Below are 18864 nucleotides of genomic sequence, written 5' to 3'. Positions count from 1 at the left end.
AGTTTGACGCTAGAAGGAGGGCTGATTTAGCGTCTACCCTTCATCAAGAGAATCTTTGACCTACTGGCCTTGCAGCTACAATGGCCCGCCAATCTGAACCTGAGCAGGGGAACCAACATGCTGAAGGAGTCCCCCCAGCCCAGAGGGACACCCCTTCCAACATACCTCCAGTTTCGCAAAATGCTGTTGGGAATACCCCAGCAGCTTCGCAACTGGACCCTGCCATCCGAAGCTACCTGGAGAGGTTCGATAATACTCTCCAGACGGTCAACCAGAGGTTGGACTGTCTGGACCAAGGCATGTCGTCCGTGACAGCCGGAGCGGTACAACCGCCAAAAACGCCTGCAGGTCGTGCGAAAGCGCGGCAAAGAGGGATAGCCCGTGCCTCGAGCACTGCAGCGCGTAAACGCAAAGGCAAGCAAGTGGCAAAAAGTAAGCCTACGGGCTCCCAAGGGCCAGCGAATACAAAAGGCGCCTCGAGCAGGGTGTCGGCAGAGCTGAGACTCGGTGAAAAAGTGGATCCCGAGCTGTCCCATGCCACGTCGCAAGCAAGCCCGACCGAAAATGCTGATCGCGATGATTCCGATCACCACCAGCAGAACGATCCCGATCGTTCTCATGCGGGTGGCCTCCATACCTCGCGGGGCGATTCCTACCACCGCGAGGGTCGTGAAAATGCCTCGCACAATACATCGCCTTCACACGCCTCTAGTCAGCGTGTGTCGAGCGCGGTTGGGAATACCAGCCGAGGCGAGGAGGGATCCGATCTCCGAACTCTCCTGAACCGCAATCGGGAAGGCCGGGCTCGCATAGGTGAAAACAACCCAGGTATGGCTCCGTTACCACAAATTGAGGAGCTACAGCGAGCTCTGGACAGGTTAAGGGAGCAGCGAAACGAACAGGCACAGGTCGCCTCTACATCCCCATTTTCTCCTGAAGTGCTAGCTACTCCACTTCCACCAGGGTTCAGAATGGAGGATATGCGGCCGTTTGATGGAAACTATGATCCGCAGGATCATTTATATGAGTTCAACGACCTGATGGAGCTCCACCAGGTTTCGGACCTTGCGAAATACCGTTGTTTGGCTGTGACACTGACTTCTCATGCCAAACGGTGGTTAAGGTCGCTCCCAGCGGGATCGATCAGTTCGTGGCCTCAGATGAGCACGACATTCCTGCGGCATTTCCAAGCCAACCGGAAATTTTCAATGCCGTTGAGCTACCTTAGCAATATAAGGCAAGAAAGAGACGAATCCCTGCAGTCTTACATTGATCGCTTCCACAGGGAGCTCAACAAAGTGGCTCACGCACCAGAAGAGTCCATCCGAACCCTTATAATAGCTGGAGTTCGCCCGCAAACCGAACTGTGGAAAGAACTGCAGGCTGAGGACGATATTTCCCTCACCAGATTCTATAACCTGGCAGAAAAGTATCTCCGAATAGAGAATTCACTGGCGGCACTCCGCCGTCGCGATCACGGCACGTCCAAGTCGTATTGTCAGTGTCTGGGAGACAATAGCGAGCTGATCGCAAGGGAGACATTGACGGTCAGCGAAAGGAAGAAACCCCCTACGAGCAGAAAAAGTCCTATGCTTCTGTCCCCCGTCGCGACCGCGCCGGGACCCAATACACTCCGTTAAATGTTTCCATATCTGCGATCCTCGACAAATCTGAGGAAGCTAGCCTACTCGGTGAGCCTGAACCAATGAAAACCCTTGCTACAGCTAGAAACAACAAAAAGTACTGCCGTTATCATCGGGAAAATGGGCATCTCACCGATGAGTGCCGACTCTAAAGCAGGCTATCGAAGAGCTCATCAAGAAGGGCACTTCAAGGAGTACATTGACGACTCCCCAAAGAAAAACCAAGGGGAGCGAAAAGAAAAGCGCCGTGATCGCAGCGTGTACGACAGTGTAATATAACTCTTCGGAGGTCCGCACCTCGGCGGAAACACGATGAGAGCGCAGGAAAGATATCTCGCGAAGCTCGCCACGACCCGATTAGGGTAATGAACACTTCGCACGACCCCAAAAAGCCCGAAAAAGGAACCGATCACCTTCTGTGAAAAAGAGGCAGCTCGCTTTCACCATCCTCACGATGCTCTGGTAATCACCCCCTGATAGGGTGTCATAATGTCTGCAGGATGCTTGTGACAACGGAAGCGCTGTGAACATTCTGTTCAAGTCCGCTTTTGATAGAATGAACCTGGTCGAGGCCGACCTGAAGCCAGCCTCGATGCCTCTGTACGGTTTTACAGGGGATCACCTGATCCCCAATGGAACGATCCAACTACCAGTCACCGCTCGGCGACTACGACGAGGTGACTAGGGTTACAGAATTCTGGTCGTGGACTGTCCTCGGCCTTCAATGGAATCCTTGCGACCTCTCCTGAGAACTTTCAGGGCAGTCACTTACATTTATCACTCTCAAGATGAAGTTCCCCACTCCAACGGGAGGGGAGGTAAGCGATCACAAAGCGCATCTCGAATGCTATGTAAAATCAGTCCAGATGGCCGACAAAGGAAAGGGCATTTCGCGGTGTGCACCCCGCCCTGCTAGGGCGCAGCCGGACCGACCACACCCTGGTCCGGCGGAGGATAACATAGATCCGCGAGTTCAGGAAATCCCTCCGAGCGGCCCGGTTGAGGTCTGTCCAAGTTTCGGTTGATCCAAAGAGCCGAGCCGAATCTAAAAACGAAGCTGTCTCAACCCTCAGCTCGCTTCCGAGCTGGTAAGCTTCTTGAAGGAGAACATTGATGTTCGCCTGGTCGCATCAGATATAGCCGGATCGACCCGAACGTTATTTGCCACTCGCTGAACGTCAGCAGTGAAGCTAAGCCAGTTCGCCAAAAGAGAAGGGCAATGGATCCGGAGCGGTACCCGCAAAAATCAAAAGTGGAGAACCTTCTCCGCAATGGATCTATTCGCGAGGCTCTCTACCCGACCTGGGTTACTAACCCGGTCCTGGTAAAAAAGCCAAATGGCAAGTGGCGGACCTGCGGATACCTTCAGCGACCTGAATAAAGCTTGCCCGAAGACAGCTTCCCCCTGCCAAGATCGACCACCTCATTGACGCAACTTCGGGCACGAGCTGTTAAGCTTCATGGATGCATACTCGGGATACAACCAATCCTGATGTATAACTAGATAGGAACATCACACCTTCATTATGGACCGGGGCTGACTATTACAAAGTCATGCCCTTCGGCCTCAAGAATGCGGGTGCGACCTATCAGCGGTTAGTCAACCGAATGTTCTCCGACCAGTCGGAGGACAATGGAGGTCTAGTGGACGACATGCTGGTCAAATCCCAGGTCGCCACAGATCATATTTCGCATCTCGCTGAGATGTTTGACATACTCTGGCTTTACATGAAGCTGACCCTCTCAAATGTTCGTTCGGAGTATCGTCGGAAGTTCCTGGATATATGGTCATCAGCGGGGCAGATAGTAACCCCGAAAAGATTCAAGCTCTGCTCGACATGGAAAGCCAACCGCAAAAAGCAGGTCATGAGTCTGAACGGGCGAATAGCGGCACTTAGGCGCTTTATATCAGGCTAACCACCGCTGTTTACCATTCTTCAATGTTCTGAAAGCCAATAAGAAATTCGGTGGACTTCCGAATGCGAGCAGCATTCCAGAGTATAAAAAGACATCTTGGGAAGCCACCTCTCCTCTATAAGCCTCTTCCACAAGAAATCCTGCTCACTACCTGTCCGTGTCTCAGTTCGCGGTCAGTGCCTTTAATACGAAAGAGAAAAAAAGTTCAGTGGCCAGTATATTATGCAAGTAAGCGTCTATCGGATGCCGAGAGGCGTCCCGAAATGGAGCGACTAGCTTTTGCCCTACTGGTCGCGTCCAAAGCTGCACCTTACTTCCAGCCCATACAATCAATGTAATGACGAGTTCCCTCTCAGGCAGGTCCTCCAGAAACCGAGGCCTCGGGTAAACTGCTCAAATGGGCCATGGAGCTGACCAGTTCGACTTAAGGTACACGCCTGGTCGACTATGAAAGGGCAGGCTGTTGCAGCTTCATCTCGGAATTTTCCTATCTCCCAAGCGAGCAACAGTCTAGCGAAGTCGGGCAAGAAACTATTCAGAACCTGTCGACCTGGAACCTCTACTTCACGGGTCATCAAACAGGAAAAGAGCCGGTGCGTCTTCTCTGGTGAGCCCCGGGGGTTCGGATTCATGGTATCCTCCGGTTCGGGTTTAAGGCGACCAACAATGAGTCCAAATACGAACCTCTGCTCGCCAGGAAAACGAAGCTCTGCTCGCCAGGTTTGCGACTCGCCAAGAAATGGGTGCACCCACTATCAGTGTGTACAGCAACTCTATGCTGGTCGTCAACCAGATCCTAGGAATACCAAGCTAAGGAAGAAACACTGGTCCGCTACCTGAAAGAGCTAAGGTCCTCTAGGGTCGTTAAGCACTTCGAGATCGCTCAATCCCCAGGGAGAGCACTCAATAGCGGACGCCTTGGCAAAGATAGCCTCGTCACTAGATTCAGAGGCTCCTGATAGCATTCCTGTTCGTTTTGTCAATGCTCCAACTATCAGCTCACCGAACAGCCGTGAACGATTCAGCTAGATTCCTGGATGACTCCCATTGTCCAGTACCTCAAGGACGGGATCTTCCTACACAAGTCGAGGCAAAGGTCCTACGAGAAGGTCTGCTCGTTTCACCTCATCGGGGATCAGTTGTAGGAGAAGATTCAGTGCCCCACTCCTCCGATGTGTGACCAGTGAAAAGCAGACTTACATGAGGAAAATTCATGAGGAGATCTGCGTAACCACGCAGCAACTTGTTCTCTTGCGAACAAGATTGTTCGCTAGGATACTATTGGCCCCGAATCCAGGAGGATGCGCACAACTTTGTCAAAATGTGACAAATGCCAACGGTTCGCGAACATCCCGCGACGCTTCTCACGAGCTGATCACTATGTCTAGCCCCGGGCCATTTCCATGTGGGGGATCGACCTTATCGGCCCCATGCCAGTTGAAGGGAGGGGTCAAGTATGTCGTGATCGCGTAGATTATTTCCAAAATGGGTCGAAGCCAAACCACTAGCCGCAATCACGCCAGAAAGCTGAAAGACTTCGTTTTCAGAACATAGTGTGCCGCTACGGAATTCCTCACACCCTCATCCGGATAATGGAAAGCAATTCATAATGAGGAGTTCAAGCAGTTCTGCGACGAGCTGGGCATTCATAAAAATTCCACTCAGTCCCAGACCGCAGGCGAATGGCCAAGTTGAAGCGTCAACAAGACCATCAAGCACACTCTGAAAGCCAAGCTCGGGGCAGCCAAAGGGAATTGGGCTGACGACCTCCCCGAAGCTGTGGGCGTACAGGACACCTCTAAGGACCTCTACCTCGGAAACTCCATTTTCGCTAGCCTATGGTTGTGAAGCATGATCCCTGTAGAGGTTGGAACTGGGTCTCTTCGGAGGGATTGTACGATGAGGACGAAAACGAAGCACTAACGAGAGCAAGTTTGGATCTGGTCGAAGAGCACCGCAGCAAGGCTTCGCTAAGGATAGCGACCTACCAGCAGCGAGCAAAAAGATTCTTCGACCCAAAGGTCAAGCGAAGAGACTTCCAGGTCGGAGACCTTGTGCTAAGGAAGTTCTCCTTGGACCAGAGAACCGAGTGCGGGGTACTAGGACCTACTAGGAAGTCCATACCGGGTCGACAAAGTATCAACCGGGGACCTACCATCTCAAAAGGTTAACGTTCCAAAGTACCCCGAGCTTGGAATGCCGAGCACCTCCGGCATACTATCAGTAATCTCAAACTCAACTCAGTTTTTGTTAATTTCTTTCAATATTACTTTGTTCGCTCGAAACAGTTCGTATGTGTTCTGTTCGCATGTAAAAGTTAGACAATTGCTCATGTAAATCGCAAATTGTAAATTGTTACACAATACTAAAGAGCGAACTGCAAATTGAAAAGATGATTTCATTCATTACAAACAAAAGAGTCCAAAAACCCGATTACAACAAGGACAACCATTACGCCTAGGCTGGTCGGGAAGATCCTTCAGCCAGAGCCACCTGCCTGTGGGTCCCTGGGCGGCCGCGGCAGCTTGGTCGTCCTCCTCGGCCATGATCCGCAAGGTCCCTACCAACTCTCCTGAGGTCGGCCATGTCCAAATCCGGTTCCTCGCTCGTAAGGAGTAAATAACCCATTGTCCAGTCCGCGGCCTTTTCTTCTGGCTCCTCTGCTGATTCTGTATTTCATCAGTCAGAGAAGCTACTCTCCCCGCCGACTCTCCTGGAGCTCGGCCTCAAGAGCTAGCCTTTCCTGCTCGGAGGCCTGCCATCTCTTCGGCTCGCTGAGCCCGTGCGAAGGTCGCCTAGAGCTCCTGGTCCTTTTCTCCGACTTCCCTAGAGAGCCTGGCGGTTGTCCTGAAGTTTCTGACTTCCTCAGCACGCCAATCGAGCTCCGCCCTCTGGAAGTCCACTGTTCGCTGAGCACGTCCTTTGGTTCAGTACCTATTCGCTGCTTCGAACGCTTGGGTTCTTTCCGCCTCAACGGACTCCAAACTTTGCTTCAGCTTCGCAACCTCCCCTGCAGGTCGCTCGTCCCCTTTGCGGCCCCCAGCCGCGTCTTCTCCATGGACATCCTCATCGCAAGCAACCCCTGCGAGCAGTATACGTTAGAAATAAATCAAAATGAAATTTCAAGTACAGCTGGTTTACCTTGCTCAGATGTTGGAACACGTGGCCATCAGGTCGTCGCCCTGTCTGCAAATTCGCCGTACAACTCTGATAGCTCGCACTCGAGCAGGCCATAGACAATTGGCTGCAGGTACTCGGGCAACTCCCCAACAGTCCAGAACAGGCGCGTCCTTCCCTTGTCGCCAGTCAATGTCTCGCTCGCGGGTTCCTTGCCCGACCTCCTGGATTCCGGGCGCTTCTTAGAGCTCCTCCCAGATTCGTCTCAGACCTTCGACCTGAACCGTTTCCTCTTCTTGGACCTTTGGGCCGAGCCTTCCGTCTGGGGCGAGCAGAAGGTGCCCGAGCACCTGTTCTGTCCTGGTCGCCTCTTGTGCAGGACGGGGCTGCGAAGGCGCGGAAGCTCGAAGCGGTTGTGCCGGAATAGCACGGGCAGCCTCGGCCGCCCTCTCCCTTTCCCTCTCACTCCTCGATCGAGGGAAAACAAATGGGTGGCGGGACTGCCCGACTTCTTTGGGGCCATGGTCTCTGTATTTAAGCTCGTCAGTAAGGAATTTATATCACGACCAGAAAGCTACCAGTATAACTTACCTTCCAGGGGTTCTAACGACGCCTTGTCGTGAAAAAATCGTACTTCCGCAGGTTCGCGGTTGTCACGAGCTTCCTCGCATCCCGTTTCTCGTCGTCCAGTATCCCGAAATACAATTCTGTCTGGGTCGGTGAGTAGCCTCTGCTCGGTCGTTCTATTGACTACAAAGAAAACAGGTCGTTATCATAGATCAGCGAGTATATTAACACAGTGAAAAAACCACTTGGATCCTGAAATGGCATGGACCGTCATAAAAGAAAAAGAAAAACTTTGTCTCGTAGGCCCCCGCATTGCTGGGATAGCTGTGTATCCCCGCGGTAATGGTAGGTCCCGAGACAAATAGTAAATCCTTGTCCCTACTTTCTTCAGTAGTAGCGACGCCGAGCTCCACTGCGATGGCTCTCCCAACTGTTTTCGCAGCACGCTATGTACATCGCGACAACGATGACATACGCGTTTGGCGTCACTGCATTGGTGCGATCCCGAAATGATCCAGGACCGACCTGATGAAATGATGGAAGGGAATCCTCCCTCCACCCTTAAAGATCTCCTCAGAGATCCGCGCAAGGCCGTCGGCCGGACGCCGTGACGGCCTAGTGTGGTCGAGGAACACCTCCGAGCGGATGTCGAACTGCCTCTTTATCTAGCATATTCCTCGGAGGTGAACCGAGTAGACATCGAGAGCTGCGTCCTCGGGAGCTCCCCGCGAGACGAGCTGGCTCCTTCCGGCCTGGATGTTGACGGTTCCATCCAGTCTGCAACACCGACAGACAGGTCATTTAGGCCTTCGTGTTTGTCCCGTGCGGCGGCAAGGGGCAAATACTTAAAACCTAGCGGTGATTCAAGCCGCCATCCACGGCTCGAATCCAATAACGGCGTCACGACTCCGGTGAAACACCGGAAGACCCAACGCGTGGTTCAACCAACCAAAGCAAAACGAAAAAAGGAAAGAACCTTACTCTTGGTATATGGAGCTGAGGCCGAAACTCGTTCTGGTTGCCTAAAGCGCCGATCGGGAGAGAATGACTCTTGGTCTGCGAAAGTTTATCACTCGAAGCGAAAGAAATCTCGGTGACCTCATCGAAAATACAAAGTTTTATATGGATTGCGAATCGACGGTTACCACCCCTCGGAACCGAAACGGCAGTTCTCTCTCTCTCTCTCCTCCGCATTAAATGCCCCCACGTCGCATAAATGCCCATGAAAAGGGGCGTCGTTTCAAACCCACGTCGCATTAAATGCAGTAATAAGGGTTGTCGTTTCAAACGCGTTACACAGTCAATGCTGTCAAAACGGCGTCGGGTCATCATACCACGCATTTAATGTGTCTGACAAGCGCTGTAACGAATGCAGAGCGCCTGACAGCGCAGAGCCAGGTTCATTGAACCTCTAAGGTACAGAAAGGAGCGTCCGTCAAGTCCAGGTCGCTAGGATGAAGATTATCAGGTCGCTTAGGCAAGGGATCGCGCGAGATCGTGTTCGCTGCGAGTCTTGAGCCGAGCTCACCCCATCCAGGTCGGAGCGACCAAAGCCTCCAGAGTGACTTAGTTTCCAAGGCTCGTTCCTCAAACCTTAAAAACTAGGGGGCTTCTGTTATGCCCGGAAAAATAAAGGGCTGACGTGGGAAAGTCACGTTAAGGGTGACCTACTCCCGTCAGGGCAACACGCACACGTCAGACCTGCAAAATAATATGGAGCTCACACGCGTCCATTCCTCTGCAGCAAGTCGTGCGAAGTCAGCTTGGAAAAAGGAAAATGGGACGTAAAGCCGGATTATATCCTGACAATCACACCAACCCATGGATTTAATGATGATTACACACTTCAATTTGATATAAAATGAAGAAGACCCCTCCATTAAGGGGATTCGGCCATTTTTTACATAGAATCACTCTCACTCTCTCTTGAAAAAGACACTTACTTTTCATAACTCTTATGTACGTCAGTCCGCTTCGCGACCTGACCCACACTAATATCAATATAAATCAGTGGACGTAGGACTTGCTACCTTAGCATCCGAACCACTTTAAAAGTCTTCTTTGCATTTATTTCACTTCATATATCCATTATCACGCGTATTAATACTTCAAATAGTAATACCCACGTGACAATTGGTTGGTGCCGAAAACGAGCATCAACAATATTATTGTTTAATACAGCTAGCTCATCATTTTCATATCAGAATCATTGTTGTCAACTTTTGTTGCTGTGATTTATTCATGTAAGGACAGAGCACCCTTCCCTTTAGACCGGATGAATTTTTTTAATATTTAGTTTGCGCTTTCAAGGAGCTCTCATCTTTTACGTTCTTCTGATTTATAGAAGCATATAACATCCATTGCAGCTAGCTAGGAGCTAGCTCTATGACTGTGCCATTTCCTTCTATATATTCATGTTCATTTTTTTTTTTAAATTTGTTACAACCTTTTCTCATAAACTCTTTCACAATTTCGATGTAACAGTTCTTAAATAGGTCTCATTTAGTCACTATATATCCCACTTAACTATTTATAATCCGATTATTCACAAGTTATCACATCGAGATTGTGAGAGAAAATTTATTAAAAAAAATTATAAACATAGTATTATGCTACGAAAAAATATTTCCTCATTCGGATGTCTTCACTTGAAGCATGCAGTTGCCTAAAGATATAGAATTAATGATCAGAAATCAATGATGATCAATGCCGTACAAATTACAATGATGAATAAAAAGCAGATAGCATTTCAAGAAGCTAGATGTTCCGGATTTCCCCAAGCCTGTTCGGCTGGTGAATGACAATTTCTCTACGATTGCTTTGTGGAATTGGTTAAAATGGTTTTGTCCTTAATTTTTATCTTTAACGATAGATAAACACACTGAGAATTCGGTAATGCCGCCAGCCCGCCTCTAAGTTATCTAGCGTACGTATCCAACTAAATCCCCCACTGACATCTAAAATACAAAAACCAATTAAAGTAGCAGATCACTTGGAGACCCTGATATGATTCCAGTTGTTAATCTCCGAGATTCTTTTAACACGTATACCCCTTTATCTTTCTGATACGATACTTCTGATGAATGCACAGTATAATTATTTAAAAGACCACCTCAAAATTGTCACTGCAAATGACAGCTAGTAAATTCATCATCCCCATATATAGTCTACCATCAATTCACCTATTCTTCGCACAAACTTAAAAGCAATACAAGAATAATTACCAGATGAGGGAGCGAATTTACTCTAGTTTTCTTCTTTTTGTTTGCCTTTTTTTTCCTTGTTACTTTCAGTGTTGAAGCTGGGACTTGCAAGCCTTTTTATGACCAGGGTGTGGATACTATTTGATTCAATTTGGCGAAATAAAATCAAGTAAAATGCAATTAGGGATATAGATAATTAATTTAAGGGGTGATTGTTCTTTGCATTAAATGGGTATGGTTTGCATTTTGTAGTTGAATTGAAGAGAATTAACCCTTAATATTTTGTGTAAGATTTTGTAATATTTGTTAGGGCAATTCTCACATTTTGTTAAACCTTATTTAAATGCCACTCTTTCGTAATATGAATTAGACAATGAATATTGTATGAATAGTATTTTCTTTGAAGAATTGTTTTTCTCTTTAAATTTTTTTTACCCAAGTTTCGGTCAAGCTTGGTGGTGGATTGATTTTTCAAGCTGGTAGAGTTCCTTTAGGCTTGAATGATCCTCGGCCATCTATCTTGTAAGTTATTTTCCATTTGGTTATCATTCATCTCAATTTCAGGCTTGACTTGTTTTGTTTGTGTTCCAATTTTGTGCCGTGTACTTGAAGTGCAATGAGTTTGTGTTGATTGAGAATAGATGAAAAGTGTTGTTCTAAAGTTGTCATAAGGGTTGTGTGTGCTTGTGACGTGTTAGCCAGATTTGTGTTAGGGTGTTGCAATTGATTCCTAGTTTAGGCTGATTTGAAATTGCTTGAAATAAGGTGATATATGAATTGAGGTTGTATGAATTCATATCATCAGTATTTTATAATCAATATTTAGATTTTGGGATTGATTGTTAGAATTGAGTGGAATTCATGTTAGAATTCCTACAAAATGGGTTAGGATTGGGAGCCCTTCTTTTTAACACAAGTTGTGACACAAATTCTGAACCATTATATTAATGTATTTGAATGGTTGAGATTGCATTTAAATATGATATTTTTAAAAGGTTTAATTATGCGAGTTGTATTGAATTGAATCTCAACCATCCAAAGTGTTTTGATTTAATAGCTTATAAAGTGTGTCACATTTTATGTAAAAACGTGGTTCTCCGAAACTTTTCCCTTTTACAGGAGTAATGTTAGGTTTGGCGGCATGAAAAAAGAGGCTCTATATTATTTTCCATTTTTGAATATCAGACATAATTAATAGGGTTAGGACGGTGACCACGAAATACAGTTTCCTTTCTTTTTCACTAATTCTCATTAATTAGTATTAACTTTATTATTTCATTTATACTCTTTCCTTAATTATATGTGACATCAATTTATGTCAAAAAAAAAAAAAAAAAAAATCATCTATGAAGTCAGTGTGTTTAAATATTGTTCTCATTGAAGACATAATACATGATACATTTATCAACTAAACCTTAATCTATAAAATTTGTATTAAAATTATGAACACCTAAAAAAGAATTAATACGCATATTTTTAAAAACAATATTTTCTCTCCTGCAAATAACACCATTCCAAATTCAAATATAAGAGGATCTAAAGTCAAATCTAGGTTTGTATGTATCCATTAAAAACAAAAAAACCCCAAGGTTTCTAATGTTTGTAAGAATCAATGAGATGAACCTAACAGTAACGGGAATTAGTCAGCTTTCATTGAATTAAAGAGACAGTGGCAGTACCTGCAGCATTATTGTCCTTGAAGCAGGAAATATGTGAAGCTGAAAGAAACCCATTTGTCTGTTTCCTTTTGGCTTTGGACATACGAATTAATCAGTCATAAAAGTGTCGGTTCTACCTCTCTAGCCTCTCCGTTTGGTAAGCTATCGAGTCCCAGTTAGCACCAATTGAAGAGCTTCACGTAATACCAGAAATGTGTTTATAACCACAACATCATCGTCCAATTGACGGCAATCAGCTTTCGTTGTCTTCAATTCTGTCCAATGGTTTATGCATCGCGTTATGCGTTCGCAATTGATTGTGATGGTGAAGAGACGATTAATTGACGGAATTTACTACGGTTACGAAGAATCAGTAGTTTCTTTCTTCTTCTTCTTATGGAGTTTGAGAGGACACTTTTATTTTACAGAATCTGTTAATAACTATTATTGGTTTGATTCATTAAGCAAGTTTGTTCATTGCTGTCTTTACCTTTTTTCAATTTTTTTTATCCTTTTTTTTATTAACCTTGAAGCTAGACAATGCACCAGCCAACCGGATGTTCATTATAAACCAAATCAAGATAAGACCATTTATACATAAAATAAAGTAGTCTACATCTTGTAGTCAAATATAAAATGTGGGATACAAGGTCTAGTAAAAGAAATACAATTACTTAGATTAACACTACGAATACTCCCTAGAAGAGAAGATACAGATTCTTCGCTCCCACTTTATTCCATCCATATAATATATTTTGCTTCTGAGAAGTATTGCTTCTCTTCACGAACTCAGTACTTAACGCTGCAAATAACAACAACAAAAATTAATAAAGGATTAAAATCCATAATGAGGCAATATATATATTCACAATAGTGTGTAAAAATTTTGTTTAATTACGTGCTGCAGTCAGTTGATGGGCTGATCTTGTAAGGGATGCTGACACCGCACTTGCCGGGAAGCCCAGCTGCAATACCGTAGTTGATGCCGGAGATGGCTGATACAGCGCTTTTAATGCACTTGCAGGCCGCCTGGGTATCAGCTGTGGTCTTGGCCGCCGCTCGAAGTGCTTTGATCCCGGCGCAGCAAGCCGGGGGTAGAGCCCCGCCAGTTTTGACGTAGTTTATGCATGGCCCGAGGCTGGTTGACACTTGACCACAAGTGATGGCAGCTTGGGCAATGGGCGCACCCACCACCATGCACAGCAGAACCAAACCAGCCAGTCGAAGAGCCAGAGGGCTAGCCATGATAATTTGACTTGATTAAATTATAAGAGAGAGTTGGAAGTTTCTTTTAAAATGAGTGTGAGAATTATCGTAATAGATTAAGGTGTTTATATAGAAAATATTCCTTATAGGATCCTATATGCGACAGAGGAGTTGGGGTCTAGCTAACAGTTGGATTGATTTAATGCTTTCGTTTTCATGTCGGGCTAACAGTTGAGCCACTTTAAATGCTCTCAAATGAACGACGGAAATGTATTTAATGAGACGAATTATTTGGTTAATAAAACCACTGCTCTCGGTATGATATAAACTTTTTATAAATCTAAAAAAAAAAAAAAAAAAAATATGATAGATTTTTTATTTTTTAAATATAAATTAAAAAATGAATTTAATTTTATACATCTAAAAAATTAAATTTTATTCTTTATTTTAATTTTAATTAATAAATTACAAGTTTTTATGTATTTTATTTATTAATTTTTTTTATTAACTCTCTTTTTAAAAATATATATATATTATCATTTTTAAAATTTAAAAAATTAATTAGATTTAAATAAAAATTTTATTATTTATATTTAAACATTAATAAAAGGACTCTTTAATTATATGGAAGATACTTTTTAAAATATAGAGCATAATTGGCATTAGAGATACTCTAAGACGAATGATCAGCATATTCATACGGAAATATATTTGATTGGAGCCATAAGCAGATATTATTGATATTATCTTTAAATTTGTCTTTGATTTGAAACCATTAAAAGAAGAAAAAGCATCCAGAGCAGCTCATGTGCACTATATTAATGAGGGTCGATGAACAAATTAAAATTTGAGGATTCCTTAGACGTTAATTCCTTGGAGCTTTACAAGTCCGTTAATGGAAATTGAATTATTAAAGAGAACAAGCTGGTAAACAAATGTTAATAAGTAATTAATTTTTATGCCTAGAGATAAATGCCCAGGCCAAATTTATGGTCCATGCTTACAAAATTGAGAGACAATCAGTTACCACCCTTGATATTTCATAATCACACTATGGTAGTAACTATTACAATCATCTATTTGAAATCCATTAATAACCCTCCCACACTCCCTCGTCCTCCTCCTCCAACATCACCCCGTCGTGCACAACCAAACTCCACGCTCATCGCCACCCCTCGCACGCAACCGAACCCCACCTATAGTGCCCAGTGACCAACCCTACCCATGTTATCATCATGAAAGAGTTGTGATGCGAATTCTGATATATTGGTTAATTGAATATAAGATAATTATAAAATTGATAATTTGGTACATATAACTTTTAAAAATATTTTTTATTTATATTTATTACTTCGGTGTATATTTTATTGTAAATATCTTTTGACCCCACTAACTAGAAATCTTGGCTACGGGTTGTGCCCAGCCAATCTTGCTCCCCATCACCACCCCGTCGTGCACAACCAAACTCCACGCCCATAGCCACCCCTCGCACGCAATCGAACCCCACCTGCAGCGCCCAGTGACCAACCCCAACCACGGCTGTGAATTGTGATGGAAGAGTTGTGATGCGATTCTGTGTTTTTGTGGGATTAGGTTGCATCAAATCAGTTCGGGTAGCTGCCTAGCAACGTTCAATGTCACCGGCTGGGTTTCGAAACGTGACTCCAACCGCTGCCATTAAGAACTTGGAGAAGAAATTAAAAAAAAAAAAAATTCTGAATTTGGACAAAAGAAATAAAAATGTGGTTGCTTTATTGCTTGTTGTATTCTCATTTATGGTTGATTTTGTGGTTTAGATTTGGTTCTTTAATAAGATTTAGAAAAGTGGAACTGGAGAGATGGCAATTGTGGGGTGGTGGCGGCAGTGTAAGGTGCGAGATGAAGAAAATGAGGAGAAAGGAAAGGGCATAAGAGGGGTGGCATTGAGTCCACATTTGGTAGAAAGGCCAGCTTCAGTAGAGCACCAGAGTTGATACCATTGATTGAGTTGGTGACAGTCTGAAAGCATTGGCAAGTCAATATTTGTGCCGCGGTGGTCTGGGCAGTGTAGTTTAGGGCCTTGACTCCGGCGCAGCAACTCACCGCCACTGGTACAGAACCATTACCACCTCTCTCCAGTTACCAAAGGCATGGAGCCAGTTTATCGATCACCCGGCGACAGCCGAAGCCATGAACCGTTGTTGCAGTTATGACCAGCATGCATACAACCAAGGCACAGACATTAAACTTTAGGCTAGCCATTAGGATTCTCCAGAATAATCAAAACAGACTCTTTACCGAATGGTTTGAGTAATGAATGCAGAATTGACAGGCTTGAGGTTTATATAGAAAGCTGTAAAGAAAGTGAAGATAAGAGATCAGGAGAATGTAGGGTTTGTTGGTTGTTGAGGTTAATACAAAACTCAGCAAATTCTCTCGTGCCCAAACTGGATGTTTACATAAATTCCTAAACTTTAATATGAGTTATATTAATTAACCCTATTTTTTTCATTAATAAATCTATTATAAGGGAAAATTTATAATTAAAAATAACAATATATAGAGATGCAGATGCTTATTAAAGGGGGGTGAGAGTACTCAGCAGAACTGTTATTTTTGCCAAAGAAAAAAGCTACTTAATTTCCTCAAAATTCAAAGAAAGCTGCCATGTCCCAACCTTCTCTCTATTAGATATGACAAGTCCAAATGAGGATAGATTTTCATATTATATGCATTTTGTAATAGTGAGAAACCCAAAGTAAAGAAAAACACAGAGTAAAAGTAAACTGTCGTGATTTACATTGTATTTATTACAATTTTCTGATATTCAATAAAAGTATTTTATTCGAATGTTGTACGTAATTCCTTTATTGGAACAAATCAGAGTAAATCGTGTATCTTCTTTACTTTTCTAAGTTTATTATTATCTGCACGTTTTAGTCGTGGTTTCGACACTCTCAACCCATTCCACTCATCAAAGATTGTTTTATGACTCAATACATCTTTCATTAATTAACTCGTATTTCATATTTTTTGCCTTTATTTTAAGCTTATTACCGCAACCTCTATTACAACTGTCTTCTGTCTTCTCCATAATTGGCATCCTCCCCCAATTTACGCCACCGCAAACCTTCTTCTATTCTTCTTCTTCCTGTTTTCTAATCTTTTTTATTAACAGTACTCAAACTATTTGTTATCTTCAATTTGTGAATCATAAAACCAAAAAAAAAAAAAAAACAATCTGCAATAAACATATAACTCTTCTAATTTATGATTCTTTTTTGAATAGTTCTATTCCTTCCGAAAATTTTCTGTCCAGGTAATGTGTAATCTATGTGGTGTTACATGTAAGCAGGGGCACAGCCATAAAATTTACTGGGGGGCCACAATGTCATCTTCAATGAATAGAGGGGCCACAAAATAGTGGGAAGTTACATTTATAGGGTCCAAAGTGTTAACTTCAAAACCTGGGGTGGCCAAATGAAAAACTGAATTTATAGGGACTAAATCATTAAATTTTTATATAAAAATTGAAAAAATTTGTGGGACATCAGGTGGCTTAGCTCTGCCACCACAAATAAGTGAAGTGGTGATTTTGTAAATGATAGGTCAATATAGCACATAAATAACAACTTGGCTTGTGGTCGGATAACGGGCATCAGGTGGCTTAGCTCCGCCACCACAACTAAGTGAAGTGGTGATTTTGTAAATTCTATAAAATATAAAGATTTTTATTTTTATTTTTTTTAAAAGTTGAGTGGGTTCAATTGAACCCACATGTTTGTATGTGGCTACATGCCCACATGTGTCACTCTGTGAGAGGACAACTTCACTTATAAGTCTATCAAGGGTTACTTCATTAGTTAGCATCAATTTGTGCTGACAGTCATGTCGCGTGTCACCCTATATGAAGATTACTTTATATACAAGTCCTCCAAGGCAACGGTATATAAACAGGTCTCTCAACTTGATGAAAAGATCTTTTATAACACATTTTCCTGCTGTGAAAATTGCCTCCTTTATACTTAGAATTGAGTTTCCTTATACTTGAAAAACACATAAGAAAAAACAATAAAATAACAATGGATCTAAGATTTGCACCTTACATCTAAACCACTTATCTGATCTATGTGTTTATTTATCATCTTAACATTAAACTAGCATTAAAACACCGATTTACTACCAACACTTGCATAGATTTCATCGCAAAATTTTTGTACTTCCTGTTGATGCAAAAAAATTGCATTTGCACCAACAAGTAAGATCATTAATTAGTTCCAATAATCATATCACATCCACGTAGAGTAAAATAAAGTAAAATTTTATGATTTTTACATTTAACATATGCGCTCGAAGTCCATTTAATATTTAACTTAAAAGAAACAATATATTATAAACAAATTCAACAAAAAACATGAATGACATTAACATTAAGAAAAATGAAAAAACATATACCCTATCGCTCTCCGTTATGAGCAACTTTCACATATTTTATTACTAAATAATTTTTATTGTTTTTCATTCAATAAACCACAAAAATTGGACCCCCATAACTTAATTTTACCTCCCTTCTAGATCATAGAAGGCGTGGTGCCATCATCTGAAGGCATGCAGCAGCTACACGAAGTGAGAAGTTTGTTAATGCTGCCTGCCTTGATAAAAATTAAGAGCCTTTTTTTCCCCGAGAAAATGCGTTAAACATTTTTTTTTTTTTTAAGTAAACTCATAATAGAAAGGGAGAAAGAATGTATAAGAGGCCTAAAAATGGGTCAACTTATCTTAGGACAAGCCAAGAGCAAAAGAATGATACTATCAAGACAACTCCAAGTAGAGATTAAAGAATAAAAAGAAACCCACTTATTTCAGGACATGCCCTGGGTTCGGTTCAATAGTATTCAAAAAAACAAAAAACCCCAACTCTTCACAATGCAGGGCATATATATACCAAATGGTGGTAACCTACGAGGCTATACAACCCATCACCCCCAAAAATGCGTTAAACATTATTCACCACCATACAATAAACCTTTAAACTCCATATTGAGGGAGGCAACAATATTTATATTAATTCTCTAACCATAGCCGATTAGCTTGTAATATGTTAACAAATATAAAATTATGATTGATGGGTAACGACTAAGAGTGTTGGATATGGTGTATATTTCTCTTATCCTTTGACAGATTGTTTGCCTATCTGTTTAAAATTAGTTTACTAATATTTTAGCCTAGATCGGGTTAGCTTTGAGTATGCCCAAATGAGATTAAATTTCTATTATATATTTTCTGTAATAGTGAAAAACTTAAGGTGTGAAAGAAAGAGAGTGAGAGTGAGTTGCCGTTGTAATTGCTGCTGAATATTAATACTCAATAAAATTCTCTATTTGAATATTAGACGTAGTTCTTTAGTTGAAACGAACCAAGATAAATCATATGTTCTGTCTTTCTTTCGTTTCGACCAGGACATGAATTTTGTTTCATGTAATTAAATTACACGGCATATAGTCGTTTATGATCTCATGCATATTAGTTAATATTATGGCTTGTTCTTGTTCATTGAAAGGAAAAGAGCAGAGA

The 18864-nt window shown here is 42.9% G+C and overlaps 1 protein-coding gene across 1 annotated transcript; it reads right to left on the bottom strand.

Moving 5' to 3' along the window:
• Window positions 1-12646: 12646 nt before the first annotated feature.
• On the bottom strand, window positions 12647-13412 carry LOC116122938 (non-specific lipid-transfer protein 1-like). The gene is made up of 2 exons (XM_031408740.1): window positions 13004-13412; window positions 12647-12907 (listed from the first exon to the last, which is right to left on the bottom strand). Exons 1-2 carry the CDS (start codon window positions 13348-13350, stop codon window positions 12895-12897), a joined length of 360 nt encoding a protein of 119 aa, XP_031264600.1. The 5' UTR covers window positions 13351-13412; the 3' UTR covers window positions 12647-12894.
• Between the last annotated feature and the right edge of the window lie 5452 nt (window positions 13413-18864).

The sequence above is a fragment of the Pistacia vera genome, unplaced genomic scaffold (genome assembly GCF_008641045.1).
Source record: "Pistacia vera cultivar Batoury unplaced genomic scaffold, PisVer_v2 Contig139, whole genome shotgun sequence".
Taxonomy (NCBI): domain Eukaryota; kingdom Viridiplantae; phylum Streptophyta; class Magnoliopsida; order Sapindales; family Anacardiaceae; genus Pistacia; species Pistacia vera.
Note: the sequence above shows the minus strand (reverse complement) of the source record. Positions and strands in the feature narration are given on the sequence as shown.

What these genes read in the sequence shown, in the direction of transcription:
- LOC116122938 (XM_031408740.1), bottom strand. Translation starts at nt 13,350, where the DNA reads ATGGCTAGCCCTCTGGCTCTTCGACTGGCTGGTTTGGTTCTGCTGTGC.